This window comes from Bactrocera tryoni, chromosome 1, assembly GCF_016617805.1.
Source record: "Bactrocera tryoni isolate S06 chromosome 1, CSIRO_BtryS06_freeze2, whole genome shotgun sequence".
Lineage (NCBI taxonomy): Eukaryota > Metazoa > Arthropoda > Insecta > Diptera > Tephritidae > Bactrocera > Bactrocera tryoni.
In genome coordinates this window covers 23,690,401-23,707,777 of record NC_052499.1, presented here as the reverse complement: position 1 = coordinate 23,707,777, position 17,377 = coordinate 23,690,401, and the positions used below count along the sequence as shown (strand labels likewise).

General features: G+C 36.3%; 2 protein-coding genes across 2 annotated transcripts; both read right to left on the bottom strand.

The window, feature by feature from the left end:
• Positions 1-1,302: 1,302 nt before the first annotated feature.
• LOC120781291 (facilitated trehalose transporter Tret1-like) lies at positions 1,303-5,945 on the bottom strand. Its single transcript, XM_040113493.1, has 6 exons — positions 5,745-5,945; positions 2,815-3,044; positions 2,622-2,752; positions 2,192-2,547; positions 1,717-2,129; positions 1,303-1,577 (listed from the first exon to the last, which is right to left on the bottom strand). Exons 1-6 carry the CDS (start codon positions 5,809-5,811, stop codon positions 1,377-1,379), a joined length of 1,398 nt encoding a protein of 465 aa, XP_039969427.1. The 5' UTR covers positions 5,812-5,945; the 3' UTR covers positions 1,303-1,376.
• Positions 5,946-9,900: 3,955 nt separating this feature from the next.
• On the bottom strand, positions 9,901-12,361 carry LOC120781613 (facilitated trehalose transporter Tret1-like). The gene is made up of 6 exons (XM_040113852.1): positions 12,162-12,361; positions 11,451-11,680; positions 11,259-11,389; positions 10,820-11,172; positions 10,319-10,731; positions 9,901-10,254 (listed from the first exon to the last, which is right to left on the bottom strand). Exons 1-6 carry the CDS (start codon positions 12,229-12,231, stop codon positions 10,054-10,056), a joined length of 1,398 nt encoding a protein of 465 aa, XP_039969786.1. The 5' UTR covers positions 12,232-12,361; the 3' UTR covers positions 9,901-10,053.
• Between the last annotated feature and the right edge of the window lie 5,016 nt (positions 12,362-17,377).

Genomic DNA, 17,377 nt, shown 5'->3' with positions numbered 1-17,377 from the left:
AACTACTAATTATTTACTCGCCTCGTTTGGACGAAGAACTTACTCGTTTACTATGCTCAAACAAGATAGACAGCTTAATGACTATTCCACAACGGTGGTACATGCCACCCTTCGGTTAGACCACTTTTAAAACGATTTCGGTTTCAAAAAGGGAGAAGACCGCAATATAAACTTAATTATTCTATTCGCAAATATAAAAATCTGGCTTAAGCGTGGCCTCTCGTTGATTTCTACCTATGTTCTGTTAAGTTTATTTAAGTTCCCGCTTTTGATTGTCTTTCGTATTTAAGAAACCGTTTTGCTCAGTTGTTGAGCTCTTGCTTATTTATTTTTGGCCATATCTTAATGTAACGCTATGCAACAATTCTCTATTTTCAGCTCTAATTAGTGCATCCGGCCTCAGCGGAACCTAGATCTTGTTATTATTGGAATGCATACATGCATCGTTCTAAGGTAAACAGGACTTTAAAAAAAAAACAGATCAAACGGTGTTTTCGGCAAAATCAATATATTTTATTCAAAATAGTCTCCTTCTGCTTCAATACAGCTTTTTGCATGGTCCAAAAGCATGTCAAACGAATGGCCTCTACGCCTGCATAATGCTTTCCTTTCAAGGGCAAATGCATTTTTCCGAAAAGGAAGAAGTCGCACGGTGTCATATCAGGTGAATACGGGGAGTGGTTAATGGTTAAAATGTGATATTTGCTCAAATAATCGTCCTTCGAATGTTGGATTCTGAAGCAAACCGTGCACACACCTTTCGTAAGCCCAAATTTTCGGTCAAAATGCGATAAATCGATGTTTTGGAGACCTTCAATTACATTTCCATGAATTTCAATGATGATTTCGGCTGATTTTTGATGAATTCACGCACAGTTTCGATGGAATTTCCGGTGATTACGGATTTTGATTGGCCCACATGTTGATCGTCATTTATGTCCTCACGACCACTTTGAAATCGTTGAAACCACTCGTGCACTATGCTACGGGATAGGCAATCATCGCCATAAACTTGTTTCATCAATTGAAACGTTTCGGTAAAAGTTTAACCAATTTTAAAACAAAATTTAATGTTGGCTCTTTGTTCGAAGCTTATTTTCGCACCGATAACACAAACATACTGACACCTTAAACGTAATAACTTCACTTTCAATGGATGAAATGTCATGAAATTCTCACTGGACAATCGATGAAAATAGCAGATTCTAACGACATATAGATGGGGGCGCTAGATTCAAAAAGTCCTGTTTACTTTGGAACAATCCTTTTATATATATCATATTAAATACAAATTTTTGGACATTTTAACAACAAAAATATTTTATTTAATGCATGACAAATCTTTGGCTATGTGCGAAATTGATTGAAATTATTTCCTATTCTGCATCCATGGATTTTCCTTTCGTTTCCGGTAAAAATATGTATAAATATACGGTGGTAACCACAGATACTGTCGCTGAGCTGTACATGGTAGTGGAGACTCCCAGGTCAAATAGGAAATATGGATATATTTTCAGCATAATGAATACTAGCAAACTGAATATAGTCATTGCCATTGGTAGTGCCAGTGTGCGAATCTGCAGAAAAAGAAAAAATCATTAATAATTATTTAGTTATTAAAACGAAATTCAGAGCAAATTTTTAAGCGAAAGCAAAACTTAGTTCTTCGCTAATCTAACATATCCGAATTAATATGCCTGTTAATATACAACTCACTTTTGTCGGCATAATTTCAACCAGAATAACGAGACAACTACCAAAAAGTCCACTTGCTGTAAAGAAGGCCACAATCATCATTAAGACAAGTGGCGCCCAATAATACGCTTCCAACATCTTGTCGTCTGCGAGCTGGATGAAGGCGCCAAAGATAAACATACCGACAGACATGCCTAGTGTCGACAAAAATAAAATCGCTCTTCTACCAAGATACTCTACTAATAGTGCGGCAAAACAACAACCGATAATATGCGAGATACCAACTATATTTGTACAGAAGTATGGATCCATTACCGAACCAGATGCGGTAAATATCGAAGCCATATAGTTGAGAGAAGCGTAACAGCCCGACAACTGATGAAGACTGCATAGCACAACGCCGTTAGCTAACGCCTTGAGTGCAGATTTGGTGACTATAAAAAAGTAAGATCCGCAAATATTTCTGGGATATTTAGTATGCTTCAGGGATACTTACGAAAGTCATCTCCAGTGATCGGTTGGCTGGAGTCACCGTTCAAAATATTCCTACTTAGCTCTTCAAATTCACTTTGCACCGTTTCCGACGCTTTCAAACTATAGCTGAGCGAATTTTTTTCACTTCTTAAGCCGTTATAAAAGTCAAAAGCTGCTTTGGCTTCCAGAATATTATTGCTTTTTAATAGGCTTTGTGGTGTCTCCGGAAAGAAATATAGAGCTATTAGAAACACAATTGAAAAGAGCAACCCGATACAAGGTATTACATGGTAGTTCAGTACAGATGGCAGTACAAAACCCGTTACAGTGCCACCACTGAGGAACAACATTCCCGACGACATAATAGCGCCCCGGATGCTGTAACAAAAGTGATTACATTAAGCGTAAAGTCACACCCATCAATAATAATTTTGTTGTATTTCATTACTCACTTTTTGTTTAATATTTCGCTCTGAAAAATCGGTGTGATCAGGAACAGCCCCCCGCCAGTGACACCAGCGAGGAAACGTCCTGCATATAGATAGTCGATATTTTTAACACAGTAGGCCAGTATCCAGAAAAGCTAATAAGAATAATACATAGGAGGACTATTAATTTATTAATGCAGAATTTTATTTCGCTTACCATGTTTGGAAGAGGCAGAATGTACAAATTAAATTTGCGTCGAAAGCGATTTATGGTTACTGCAAACAGAATGGTGCCAGCTAAGAAGCCAACACCAAACATCGAACTAATCCACGAAATCTCTTCAACAGTAACAGAAAAACTTAATGGTGTTTTAGGTGATTGTATAATTTCTACTATCGGTGACATACATCCCGTGCTAAAACCATGTGCGAAGATAATAATTTGAACTGAAATGCAAAACAAGAAAAAACGTTAACTTCGGCTGCCCCGAAGCTAATATACCCTTCACAGGTGCATTTCTTTTAGTAACTATATGTTCAGTTTGTATGGAAACTATATGCTATAGTAATCCGATCTGAGCAAGTTTTGCGGAGATTACATTGTTGCCTTGGAAAATAATCTATACCAAATTTGGTAAAAATACATTGTCAAATGTGAAAGTTTTCCATACAAGAACTTGATTCCGATCGTTCAGTCTATATGGCAGCTATATGTTATATTGGTCCGATATCGGCCGTTCCGACAAATAAGCAACTTCTTGAAGAGAAAATGACGTTTGCAAAATTTCAAAAGGATATCTTAAAAACAGAGTTCGTATAAATACAGACGGGCAGACAGACAGACGGGCATGGTTAAATCGACTCAGCTCAACATACTGATCATTTATATATATATACTTTATAGGGTCTCCGACGCTTCTTTCTGGGTGTTACAAACATCGTGTCAAACTTAATATACTCTATTCAGGTTATAATAAACAATTGCATATCTTTTTTTATATATAAAAATAACGTGTCGCATTGTTTGTCCTGTTTGTCCGCGATGGATTCCTAAACGACTGAACCGATTTTAGTAAAATTTAGTGCACTGCGTCCAGTTTGAACCAACTTAGAAGATAGGGTAGTAAACACAATTCATAAATAAAGAAATATAGCGAAAGCTCTATTAAATGGACGCTAAATTAAGAGGCTATACCAGTGTGACACTTTCAAAAAAAAATTTTTTTTGGTTTTGCTTTTCCGATAGTTTATATATTCAAAAATATCCTCTGAAATTGGTAAGGTCGTATCTTGAATAGTTTTTGAATGACAGCGTTCTTAACAGCGACCGCTCAGAATTGCAAACATATATAAGTGAAACTTTAAACGCGTTTTTCTCGAAACGAAATGTTTCAAAATTGCTGACACCATAACTCAACGAGAAATTGACCGATCGTCTTCAAATTTATACTGGGTATATGTAGTTGAATACATTTGCTATACAATGGACTACGATCTTTTTGATTGGTTGAAAATTGTCAATTTGGCATTAAAAAAACGACCATTTTTTTCGTAAAAAAAACGATTTTTTTTTTTTTCAAAATTACGCCATTTTGTTAATTTTTCAAGGATCGCAGTTCATTGTATAGAAAATATATTTAAGTTTAATAAACATTTTGATTTTTTTTGTTTCACTCATTCGACCCGGAATCATGCCAGCAGTTGGACATTTTTTTGTTCGGCAGTTCCGCAAACAGCACATAACTCCGTTATTTTTCAATATTTTCGTAAAAAAAAATTTAAATGCTAAAAATATACTTTATTACATCCATAGAACGTCGAAACATTCAATCTAGTACTTTCTTTTAAAAAAATTCACGAAAATCGCCTAATTTTTCATGCGTCACACTGGTATAGCCCCTTAAGCGGACATCTCCATTAACCATGCACATTGGCCGGTCCCACTATTTGTCGATTTTTATTAAGCACAATCTATTAAGCGAACAACTCTATTAACTGGACACAAAGGCTGGTAACCAGACATTTAGAAAGCAGCCTTAAGTTCGTTATTTTTTCCAAAGAAATTTATTTGCATGAAAATATGCAAAATTAAAGCTGAAGCACAATTCTTTGCATTCTTATGCCGACAAAAACGTTTTCGCCTTTATTCGTAAATTAAATTTTCACTGTATTATACATATAAAATGTATATCTCAGCAACGCGTGACCGGATCCGCTAGTATACTTAATAGCTTAGGTCCAGTGATTGACCCTCGAGAGAAAGAGAGATCGCATTTGAAAACTCCCATAGTTGGATCAACAAATCACTTTGAACCCAGCACAAGTATGCTTATGGTTTATTTTGTATTACCGCTAACGCAAGTGCATGTCTGAATGTGTGAGAGCTAAAGTCTTGATCTTACAAAGGAGAAGTAGTCACAGCACACATGTTAATAAATAAATTTGGCAACTTTGAATGTAACACTTGTACACCTATTGGACATCAACGAGTTGACACAGCTACAGCTAGAGAAGAGCGCACTGGATCCTTTCCGTTTTACATGGGACCAAAAAGATCTTTCGTTGATCTTGCGGTGGATAAACCAAAGTAAGTGTTTTATTTGTCGGCTTCGTACAAAGTCTCTAAGTTAGGAGATTGATCTTAACGGGCATTTTTAATTTGAACAGGTTACAACGCTGATTAATTGTGGAACTTAAAACTCTAAATATAATTGCCTATAATAGTCTCATAAATAGACAATGTGCACTGACAAATTAGTTAAGTTGGTTAAGGTTAGTTGCGGCTATGTCCCCTGGATTGCAAAGTCGTTATTAGTTTAGTTAAGCTCCTGCGTTCGACTTTAAGCCAAAAGGAACTCGCAGTCGCGCAGAAGCTGATTGTCAACGAACGCCTGCTGAGCGCACGTGAGGTCTATACTTTCCGTGCTAGAACGCAAGTGTCAACGGATACTCAACTCTTTCTCACTCCGATGTGAGCGTGGCAAGGTGCACCCTCTTGCTAAATCATCGACTTTGCAGTTGCCAGCGTTGAAATGAGTTTGATAAATGAAGTTCTATATTGATGTTAGTTAGAAAACATAAGCAATACAATTCAAGTTTGCTACTGCACACTAAAAAACATACGAGTGCTATATCCTCTAAACTTACTCGTGAGTGCGCCTAATATTTGCATGCGATATTGTTTTCTAAAAATTATCAATTTATTCTCCAGCATTCTGTTGTTAAATCCAAATCGCGAAAATGTAAAAATGCACAAAAATACTTTTAATCGTCGAATTCACTTCAGTTCCACCAGAGTGGGTCACGACCTGCTCGTATCGCCTAGTTAACGTGCACTCATTTAATATTCAAAAGACAACTGCACTTATTATAACTGTAATAGTATTTGCGCAATAAGTTATAAATGACTTGTTTATTTGCGAAATTATTATTAAAGGCACAATATTTGTAATTAAAGCACAATTATTTAATATGTTTTGAAGTTTTTCTTTTTATAAATATATGACGGTTATAAATTTCGAGCGGTAAAATCTTTTAAGGGACTGGTGTAGGGTTGACATTTTGTTGTAATTTAGTTAAGAATGTTAACCCTTTTCGCGGGCAATTATCAAGTAACTTTGGTGAAATGGCGTTGGTACTTTAGACAGCTTTCTAGTTACTTATTCCCTCGAATGTTCTCCAAATTTTCAAGTTTCCCAAGTAGCATACTCCTCATTACCAGTCAGTCAGCTCTGAACCTTTTGAAGTCAGATTCTGCTCATTACAGTGGTCATGCTATTTTCGATATAATGAAGGAATTATTAGCAATGTAGTCACTAGCTGTGCTAGTAAGTTTTAATGAGAAGTGATATATTATGTACATATATTTCGTTAAAGCTCAAACATGTTTTTTTAATGAATAGGCGTCTACTGACTGTAATGGTTAGTCTAATAGAGTCTGTACAGGCCCTGCTCTTACATTTGGGGTCATTGTCCGCTTGCAGTAGTCAAGCCTCTAACGTTCTACGGTGTGTTCTTCTTGTGGAGGGCGCTCGGAAAGGTAGTAAGTGTAACGTCTTCAAAGAGCGGCGCTCATATGCATCTCCGGTGCACTGCGGACTACACCAACACTAGCACTTTATGCCAGATTGCACTTAGCCGCAGTGAAAATTGCCGGCAAGTGCGTTGCTGCGAACTGCGTTGTAAGGACAAGGGAAGATTGGCTTATAAAGGCGTTCGAACAAGGACATGTCGAAATCTTCTCGTTTTTCAACTGAATCCCTGAAAATTTGAATGACTGCGTCGCAGAACCTACTCACGGCGGTTTTTGCTAACATACCAACAAGGAATATGTGGAGAGGGTGAAGTCGCTGGAGAAGAAACGCAGGAAGTTTTTCACGAATGGGTCGAAGCTAGGAGGGAGTGTTAAGGAGTCGTTTTCTGAAAGAAGCTCGACGTCAATGTAAGCTTAGTACCCCGTAGTGTCTTCAGGAAGAGGTGGCTGTTATTAAGGTGGCGGTAAACGAACTGTGTCTCTCATACCATACATTAATTTACCTTATTTCATAGCGCGACGTGACATAATAGGTTGTCAAAAAAAGTCTTGCGGTATTTTTATTGAATTTTTTTTTTTTATTGAAATTGAAATGAATTTTTGATGACTCATGCCCAGCTCTTGACCGATACTACGGCTGCTCTTTCGACCAATTCAGCGGTTTTATCGCGGTTTTCGACGACAGGCCTTCCGGAGCGTGGCGCATCTTCGACCACCTCTACACCAGAACGAAAACGTTGAAAACATCGTTGTGCGGTGGAAATGGAAACTGTATCGGGTCCATAGACTGCACAGATTTTATTGGCGGCTTGAGATGCATTTTTGCCTTTATCGTAGTAGTACTGTAAAATATGCCGTATTTTCTCTTTATTTTGCTCCTTGTTTGCGACGCTATAACTCACGAACGACTTAAAAGAAACGACAATCAATCAAACACGTGTTAGCGCGGAAAATGAGCTTTCCAAAAAGGTATAGCATGACCCGATGCGACGAATAAAACTAGAACTACGCGCTTTCAGCGCCAACCAGCGAAAATACCGCAAGACTTTTTTGACAACCTAATATTAAGTACAAAACGTTATTTTCTGAGCGCACTGTATTTACATATAAGAACAGAAAACAGCCTATACCACAGCAATAATAAAATATTATAACAAATATAAATTACTTTAGTAGCTCATATTTATTTGACGGGTTATACATGAATGTATTTACAAAACGTGGTTTTCACTTTTATTATTTTACGAAACCTTTATATATATATACGTTGTTTGTCCACGGTGGACTACTAAACTACTGAACGGATTTTCGCAAAATTTAGCACACTGTGTCCAGTTTGAAGCAACTTAGAAGATGGGATAGTCAAAACAATTTGTAAATAAGAAATACAGTGAAAGCTGTATTAAATGTACGCTATATTAAGCAGACAACGCTAATAACTCGACAGAAAGGCTGGTAGGTCAGCGTCTGTTTATGGGAGATTTCGCTGTAAATATTTCTAACATATGCATGTGTTCACAATCCCCCAAAACACAAGGTGCGTTCCAAAGTAAACAGGACTTTTAGAATCGCCCCCTGGTGGCGCCATCTATTTATCGACTGGTGTGTTAAAATCTGCTATCTTTATTGATTGTCCAGTATCATGATATTTCATCTTTTGGATGTGAATTTATTACGTTTTAAGTGTCAGTATGCTTGTGTTATCGGTGCGAAAATGAGCTTCGAACAAAGTGCCAACATTAAATTTTGTTTTAAAATTGGAAAAACTTTTACCGAAACGTTTCAATTGATGAAACAAGTTTATGGCGATGATTGCCTATTCCGTAGCAGAGTGCACGAGTGATTTCACCGTTTCAAAGTGGCCGTGAGGACATAAATGATGATCAACATGTGGCCCAATCAAAATCCGTAATCACCGGAAATTCCATCGAAACTGTGCACGAATTCATCAAAAATCAGCCGAAATCATCATTGAAATTCATGGAAATGAAATTGAACATATCCAAAACATCGATTTATAGCATTTTGACCGAACATTTGGGCTTACGAAAGGTGTGTGTCCCGTTGACTGACGACCAAAATTGCTCAGAAGCCAACATTCGACGATTATTTGACTAAAAACCACATTTTAACCATTAACCACTCCGTGTATTCACCTTATGTGGCACTGTGCGACTTCTTCCTTTTCGGAAAAATGCATTTGCCCATGAAAGGAAATACATATATACAGACGTAGAGGCCATTCAAAAGGCTTGCACCGTCATACCGGCCAACGAGTTAAAACACTCGTTCGACATGCTTTTGGACCGTGCAAAAGGCTGAATTGAAGCAAAAGGAGAGTGTCTTGAATAAAATAAATTGATTTTGCCGACCATTTGTTCGGCTTTTTTTTAAAGTACTGTTTACTTTGGAAAACACCTTGTATTGTTCAAGCTCATCAACATACTGGATAAATGTTCTCCTAAAATTTCGCCTGCTTGCAGATAAGTATGCAAGCTTCTTTACAGCATTTTGGTTCTCTCCTTACTCGATGGGAGACACCAAGAGACTTCCTGTTCTAGTCCGGATTGCGCTGTTTTTGCAGGCCTGTATCTCCTTATCTGCGTGCTGCTACAACCAGGCGACCATATTAGGGCAGCGTAGTTGATGACTGCCCGGCCGATTGCCGTCAGTTCTCAAGTACTGCCCCGGAAATATTGAGGTCCAGTCTGTACTCCTTTCTCCAGTTCGTAACTAGGCTGGCCGTGAACATGGGCGTTTTAGTCTCCTTGCCGTGAATATCGGATACAATTTGCACAACAGCCGGCCAAGGGCTGTTATTTCGATGGTCTCACCATGTTTGGATTGATAAGTCCAACCGTTTGCACCTGCAAGCGTTAACTTAGGGGCAAATTTAAATATAGTGACGAAGTATTTCAAGTATTGGTCCCATTCGCATATGGGTTAAATCGAACAGCTAACATCCCAACAAAATGCCGTCTAACAAAATAGTGTAAAGGGTCAATACCTACCCTATGCTTATACCACTTATCAGGAATTTCATACTTCTGGTTGGGTTTATACAGAGAGTTACATATATCGGTCAATATTCTTTTTGAAAAATTAAGTTAGCGTCTCTTGTGGTCAACAAATTTCATCAGCTGCCATATACTATGTAAAATGATTATCGTTTTTGTAGTGGACTTTATGCCATATATGTACATATGTATATCCAATTTTATCCAGTTATTTTTTATCATTAGATGTGATATTTTAAAAAATTTGGTGTATTCTTAACAGAGTGGAGTTTAGCGCTGAATAAGATTTAAATCAAGTTTAATTTACAAAAAGCAAGCTTAAAGTCTGAATTCAATTTTGAGAAGTAGTAATATACATTTCTTAAGAGTTAAGAAAATACACATACACACTGATAAATAAAAGTATCTAATCCTTCTCCATTGATTTGCCTTTCGTTTCCGGTAGAAAAATGTACAGATAAATACCAGCAATCACACAAACACTTGCACATGAATACATTGTAACGGTAATACCCAAATTAAATAAGAAAAATGGATACAGCTTCAATGTTATGAACACCAATATGCTGTTAAATAGCATGCAAATCGATAAAGCCTGGACGCGGATCTAAAGAAAAGCACATTATTTCTTATATAAATTAAATTTCATCTCAATCTGTCCTCATACTCACCTTCGCCGGATGCATCTCAACGATAATGGTGAAGAATATACCGAAAACTCCGTAAGAAGCCGTAAATACCACTAACATCATGAATATGATTGGCACCCAGTTGTAGGCGGCCTTCGTTTCTTCGTCGGTAAATTGCACAAATGCACCAAAACCATACATGCCCACCAGCATGCCGACGGCTGATGACAGAAGTAAAGGTCGACGGCCGAAACGTTCGACCAACACCGTAGCCGATAGCGAGCCCAATATCTGTACGAATCCCATTACGATGGCGCTAACATTTGGGTCGATGGTTGAACCGGATGCGGCGAATACATTCGCCATGTAATTGATAATTGCAAAACTGCCAGACAGCTGATTGAGTAAACACAAAATGGCGGCAGTGAAGAAATTGAAAAGTGTAGATCTATTAACTGATACAAAAAAAATTTTAATTAGTGCATTGATTAGGCATATAGTATTTACGGAAGAACGAGGCTTCGTATTTGAGTTTCAACCTACAGAAATCCTTGAGTGTGACGGGCGCTGATAGGCCACCAAGCTCAATAGCAGCCTTCAGTTCTTTGAATTCACTAATGGCCACAGACGGTTGTGTAGCAAAGCATTCTACATTTGTCTGTGGCTCAATATTTTTATAGAAGTTGAAGGACAATTCAGCCTCCTTCTCACGACCATGCTTCAATAAACACTGTGGTGTCTCTGGAAGGAACAAATTTCCCACGAGGTAAATAATAGGCAGCACGATAATGATGCAGGGTATTAGGTAGTAGTCGAGATAGGTCGCCAATATGTAACCGCACAGCAAACCGGTGCTGAAAAACATCATAGCCATGGCTGTAAGAGCACCGCGTATGCTGAAATGATAAGGAAAAGGCAAGAGATAAGAGGAAGTCCATTTGAGTTCGTGCACAGTTGCGATATCGATTTCGGCATAACTTACTCTTTATCCGTTATTTCACTTATATAGACCGGTACAACTAAGAAGATGCCAGCGCTGGCAAGTCCAGCGCAAAAACGACCGACATACAAATATTCGACACTTTGCACCAGGTAATTGAGTATCCAGAAAATCTACAAAAATAACATTTCATTCTACTAAGTTTTTCAAGTTTTGTATATTGCTTCTTTTTACCATATGCGGGAACGCCAAAATGTAGATATTCAGTTTGCGACCGAAGCGATCCAGTGTGAGTCCAAAGAACACATTTCCTGCTATGAAACCCAAACCAAAAGTCGAACCAATCCAGGAAGCGTTCTCAGTAGTGATTGGAAAATCCAGCGGAGAAGCGGGAGATTGCAGAATATTCAATGTGGGTGAGAGCCAACCGAGACCTGCTGCATGAGCGAAGGTCATAATATGTTCTGGAAGTAGAAAACAAGAATGGTTTCTATGAAATTAAGGCTGAGAGCCGAATATTAACTTTTAGCTAAATATGAGTTTCGAAACTATTAACATTGCGATGACACTCTAATCCATTTCGCGAAAAACTTAAACTTTACTACAAGGATAAAAGCAACGGGTATAAATAATTGGGACATGACATTCTCATCATGATCTTTCACAGCGCAATCGTAGAAATTATATTTCGACCAAGACTATTTGCTTTTGAATACAGTTTTTTTGCCTTTACAATGGTCTACTTATATTTCCGTTTCCCACATTTGTCCAATTTTATGGCTTCGCACAGTTTCATCAGAATAGACGCACTAAACTATGGTGAAATTGATAAGCTTTCTCGGAAATTTGTGCACACTCACATATGGTTAGGGAAGATTTTACTTCAGCTCATGTTGTCCGGTGATGCAAACTATGTTATTATCTCAAAATAATTAACATACTAACCTGTCAGGGTGGCGAGAATTTGCCTGCGGTAGCGTTTATTAAATATCGCCCATTTCGATTTCGCATGCATTTTGTTAAGTAATTATTTCAAAAACTTAAAAACTTTACGATATTCAATGTGTGCGAAATAATCTAACATTTATAGTGAAAATTCGTTATTACTTTAGAAAGAGAGAAAAATTGGCGCGACTTGCTTCATTGCAAACTAATTTTCCAACTGTCAGGTTTCGAAAGTGTTCGGTTGGTTGCTTGTTGGAACTTGTCGCTAATCCTAAATGAAACGCATGGAAAAGACTAACAGTTAGATGTATAATTAGTATATTGATAAGAATCACTTTTATAGCCTCGCTCAGTGATAAGTTACTAATTTTGGAATGTGCAGCAGTCTACTCAACTCATCTTTGAAACTGATTTGCTCGCCTCTCGCACAAACGTTATGCTCTTTGTCGCCTTGCTAGATATATAGTATGTAGTTCTTTGTTGTAACTGCAGAAAACGTATTCAAATAATTAAACAGCTTTCGAATTATATCTCGATATTGATCCAACAAATGAAGTGCACTGTTACGCCAACTAAAAAAAAGGGGTTACATCCAGGTTTTAGTTAAAATACATTTTTCTATATTTGTAGTTGATAAACAAGCATACTTAACATGTAAGATATGTCTATTTACGTACATATATATTTACGTAGGTTGCCGTTTATATTTCGGAATTCGAAACATTCTCCATGAAGATCTTTACACCTTTTCATGCCTTTAAACCCATGTTTTAAGGGGTTATACGTAGTTAGAAAACCGAAGAAAGAGAGCTTTTTCTCAGAAAACTTTTCAATTTGTTGTCCTAAAATTTGTATAAAAATTACGGTATCTTTTAACTGTATTTTCAGACTTAGTATTACTAAAAATATTTATTTATAGGCGAACTTCAGCTGATATCCGAGAGCTCTTCTCAAAAACGAAGTTTTGTGGTGACCACTATATCACTGAACTGCATCCTTTGAAAATAAAAAACCAAACAGATTTCGTTTAAGTAATATTGAATCTAGTAATTAAGAGAAGGAATAAGCAAAAGAAATTTTTTTCTCAAAATGGCGGTTTCTCAAAACAAAAATCGATTTTTGACCAGAATTTCGAACTTACATTGTTTAGAAAAGAAAATTATTTATTGGTGAGAAAAATCTTCGACTAATTTACTAAAAAATATATCTAAAAAGCTCGTGTCAAAATTTGAAACTAATCGAGTTTTCGAGTAAGCTTGGTCGCCGACTTTTCGACTTTGAAAGCACCGTTTTGAAAATATCGCTTTTGAAGTTTGGAATGCAATTCCAAGAACTCTGAAACACCTTTGCAAATTTACGTGCAATTTTGAAAATATTCTTAAATATATGTCCATTAAGAAAGTAAAATTTAAAAAAAGTAACCCCTTAAACCAATTATCGAAGCACTTTTGTCACTCTGATTAAGGTATCTCTAAAACATGCCTTTTAAGCGCATCAATTGCTTCTTCATTTGTCGAAAAACGTTGACTTCTTAGTTTTTATTTTACGAACGGCAATCAAACGAAGTTATTTAGTGTCAAGTCAGGACTATACGATGGATGACTCATCAAATCATTGTTTTGAGTGTGATATGTACATAGTTGTTTCAGTCGATGGATGCGAGCTTGCATTGTCTTTGTGAAGAGTGATCCGTCTTCGGCGGTTGGTTTCCTGATTTCTTGAAGTACAACTGACAAGCAAATGGTTGTATACTACTCAGGATTTACTGCTGTTTACTTTCAGGCTCATACGCCTATTCACTACTTATCACCTGCCACGATGTCATAGACATGTGTCGAAGCACTGAGCGATCGACAAATTGTATGGGATCCAACGTGAAGAATATTAATGCAATATTGAATGCATGCTAGTCCCATTAATACCCATAATTGTCCCAATCTCACGATAGTTCACATGACGATCTTGCAGTGCCAGTTTGCGCAGAGCATCATAGTTTCCGGAACAACAACTGATTTTGGACAACTTTCACAAAATGCGTTTTGAAGTGATCTACGATCACGATTGAATTCACCATAGATAAATACCGTACCTTAATGGAAAAGTAGTAAAATATAATCGCGCGAAAATGTTCGAAATTTAATTCCATTTTTTGGTCGAGTAGAATATTTTAAGTTACTTTAAACAATACAAATAGTGGTTGTATGTTAAAATCTTTTAAGTGTACATAACATCGAAAATGCCAAGCTTTACGATAACATTGTGAGTCTTCAGATTGCCACACCAGCGTTGCCAAATCACGAAATGTAAAAGGCAACCTACGTAATTACAAATACGCACGCTACACACATATGTATATACTAGAATATCATTTGTATAAAGAGAGCATAATTACTAATTTTAATGTCAACAAAATACACCGTCATGATAGCGGTTTATTTATTTATTTAATATACATATTTGATATCAGAGCAAATAAGTGCTAAGTCTTATTTAAATTTAACAAGGCAGATAAAGATGCAATGATTATAAGACAGCACTGTGTAGATCTTGCTTAGATACGTTACACTTCAACGTAAAACTGATTATACCCGCGGCAAATAAGACTAAACCTGGCTGGTATCTGGGGAATTTCAAGGAAACTTTGTGCCTTTCTTTTCTTGCAAAATACAATTTTGTTTTAACGAAAAATACAACTGAAAACGGGTTCAGTTTGGGGAACAAGCAAAAATTACACGGAGCCAAATCCGATGAATACAGTGGTTGATCGATTGCATTCATTGCTTTTTTAGCTTTATATTCGGTTACAATCGTACTCTTTTTGAAAAAACAAAATCAGCATTATCGAGACGAGCCAAGCTTGAACGCGTTTCATACACAAAATATCCACCAAAATCATTTGAAGGGACTCATAAGAGTTGTCCAGCTCTTTTGCCACCTCTCTAAAGCTTGCCTGACGTTTTTTAAGCACGATATCCTTCACTTTTTTTTACTATTTTCATCAGTTGAAGAGGTCGAAGGTCGTCCAGAAGGAGGTATGTTTTCAACGATCTTTCGAACGTCTTTGAAAGCTTTGTACCACTCGTAGGCTTGTGTTCTTGATAAAACTGTATCACTGTAAACCTTTTCCAACATTCGCAATGATTCCACATACAGATTAAGGTTAGAAATACACAATTTTAGACAAATTCTTTCTGCGATAGATTTATTCATTGTAAAAATCAGAATGCACCACTGAGGTGTACCGACTCAAGCAGCTGCTGTAAACAAACTGGTTGGTGAATCGAGCTCATATTTTGCACAGTAATTAAGGACAGTCCTACCAACTTAGTAAAATACTTTTTTTTAATAACATTTTTCCGGGCTATTTAATTACAATTTCCGTTTTAGTCCTAATGTATGTGTATACATAGAAAGTGAAGATTTCAACAATAAAGCCGACTTTCTTTAAAAAAAAATCCGATATTTTGACGTCAGAATTTTTGACTGCAAAGTAGAGATTTTTTCGGCTTTAAGCCCTCCCTAATACTTTATATCAAAAGATACAGCGTGATTGGGCCAAAAGAACATAAGCTTACAACGAATTTCGTGACAGAAAATATTTTTTTTAATAATATAGAAATTAAAACCCAAAAGCTTGGATACTTGAGTTTTAACTTTTGAGGTTATGTGAAAAAGGTGTTAGTACAAAAGTTAAATGTCTTTTCATTACCAACGACTTTGGCCAATTAATTTTTTCTACAAGAGTCATACTTTTGCCGAAAATTTAGGTAAACCGTTTTTAACCCTTAAGAATCCTTTCTTTCATTTTCATATACTTTTTGTTATTTTATCTTACGTTTACAATGGGTTTTAACTTAATAATAATTAAAAATTAACTACCTTAGTATAATAACTCTACTCTAATCGTTCTGAATATTATGCATATAAGGATTCTTGTCGAAACCACAATATCATTGGAACTTTAGGGAGGTGCTGTGTCGAGAGGGTGGGAACATAAGTAGAGAGGTGTTAGAAGAGTTGGGTTCATTGGACATGCAAAGAGATGGTTATAGTCAGGCGAAGGCTGGATACACGCAATATATTTATTTGATATATCGAGGTCAATTCTAAATAAGTAGGAGTTCAACCTGCTACAATATCCACAACGAAGTCGTATAGGAGTCACTCCATGTTTTCCAGGCAACTCGAGCTCTTCGTCTGCTATGGATGGTTACACAATATAAGTTAAATTAGCTGCAAAATATGTTATTTGAAAGAAATACTACTTTTGCACATAATAATTTTCAAGTACTTTAGCATTTATTATAGGATCGCATAAAATACAAAAGTCATTTTATCTATTATTCATCATACTCCACCGAAAAGTGACGAAAAACCCAAAATAATTCAAGAGGTAATTTCAATAAGAGGAGAAAAATATCTTTTAGCAAAGCTTTAATAGAAGTAATTTGTTTGTGGTTTGATTGCAAGCAGCTTCAATTAGTTTGAAGAGTATTTCAGATTTCCTAATTCATATCAAAACTAGCAATTATAACTGTTAATAGAGGATTTTTTTTTTCAATTTTAGATAGCAACTTTATTCACAAATAACATAAATAAATTAAAACTTTTTAATTGTTTCCTTTTCCTGCGACGCTGAGTCAATTCAGAAGCAATTCATCACTTCATAAAAGAATCTTGCAAATTAGTTAACAACAAACTTTCCAAAGAACTTTCTCACGCTTCTGGTTTCAGTTGTGATTGAGTTAGCGGTTACTAATGCAATCGACAAAAAAAATAAAACAAAATTATATAAAGGAAGATGCTTGATTATTTTCACCACATGGGTAATTTATGCGAAACAAAAACAAAGGAAGTTAAATACGTAATGGAAGAACGAATCGATGCTGTCAGCGAATGAAGTACCCCCAGTACTAAAATACATATATAATAATATCTATATGTATTCACCTGTTGAGCACATTTCTAACGTTGAGTATAATCCACAATGACCTTGACTTTGTTTTATGGTTAATCGTATATTTCGGGTATAATTTTTTATTATTTGTTGTTACTAAGTTTATAAAAGATTGGATTTCATAATAAAAAGTTAAGTAAATAAAGAAATGTTTTTTCGTCTACAGTTGCAATTTAGGAGGAAGGAGAAAAGGGAGAATACAATTTTTGGCAGAAAAGTACGTAATTGTATGTATAATTAAATCTCAATGAAAAACAAG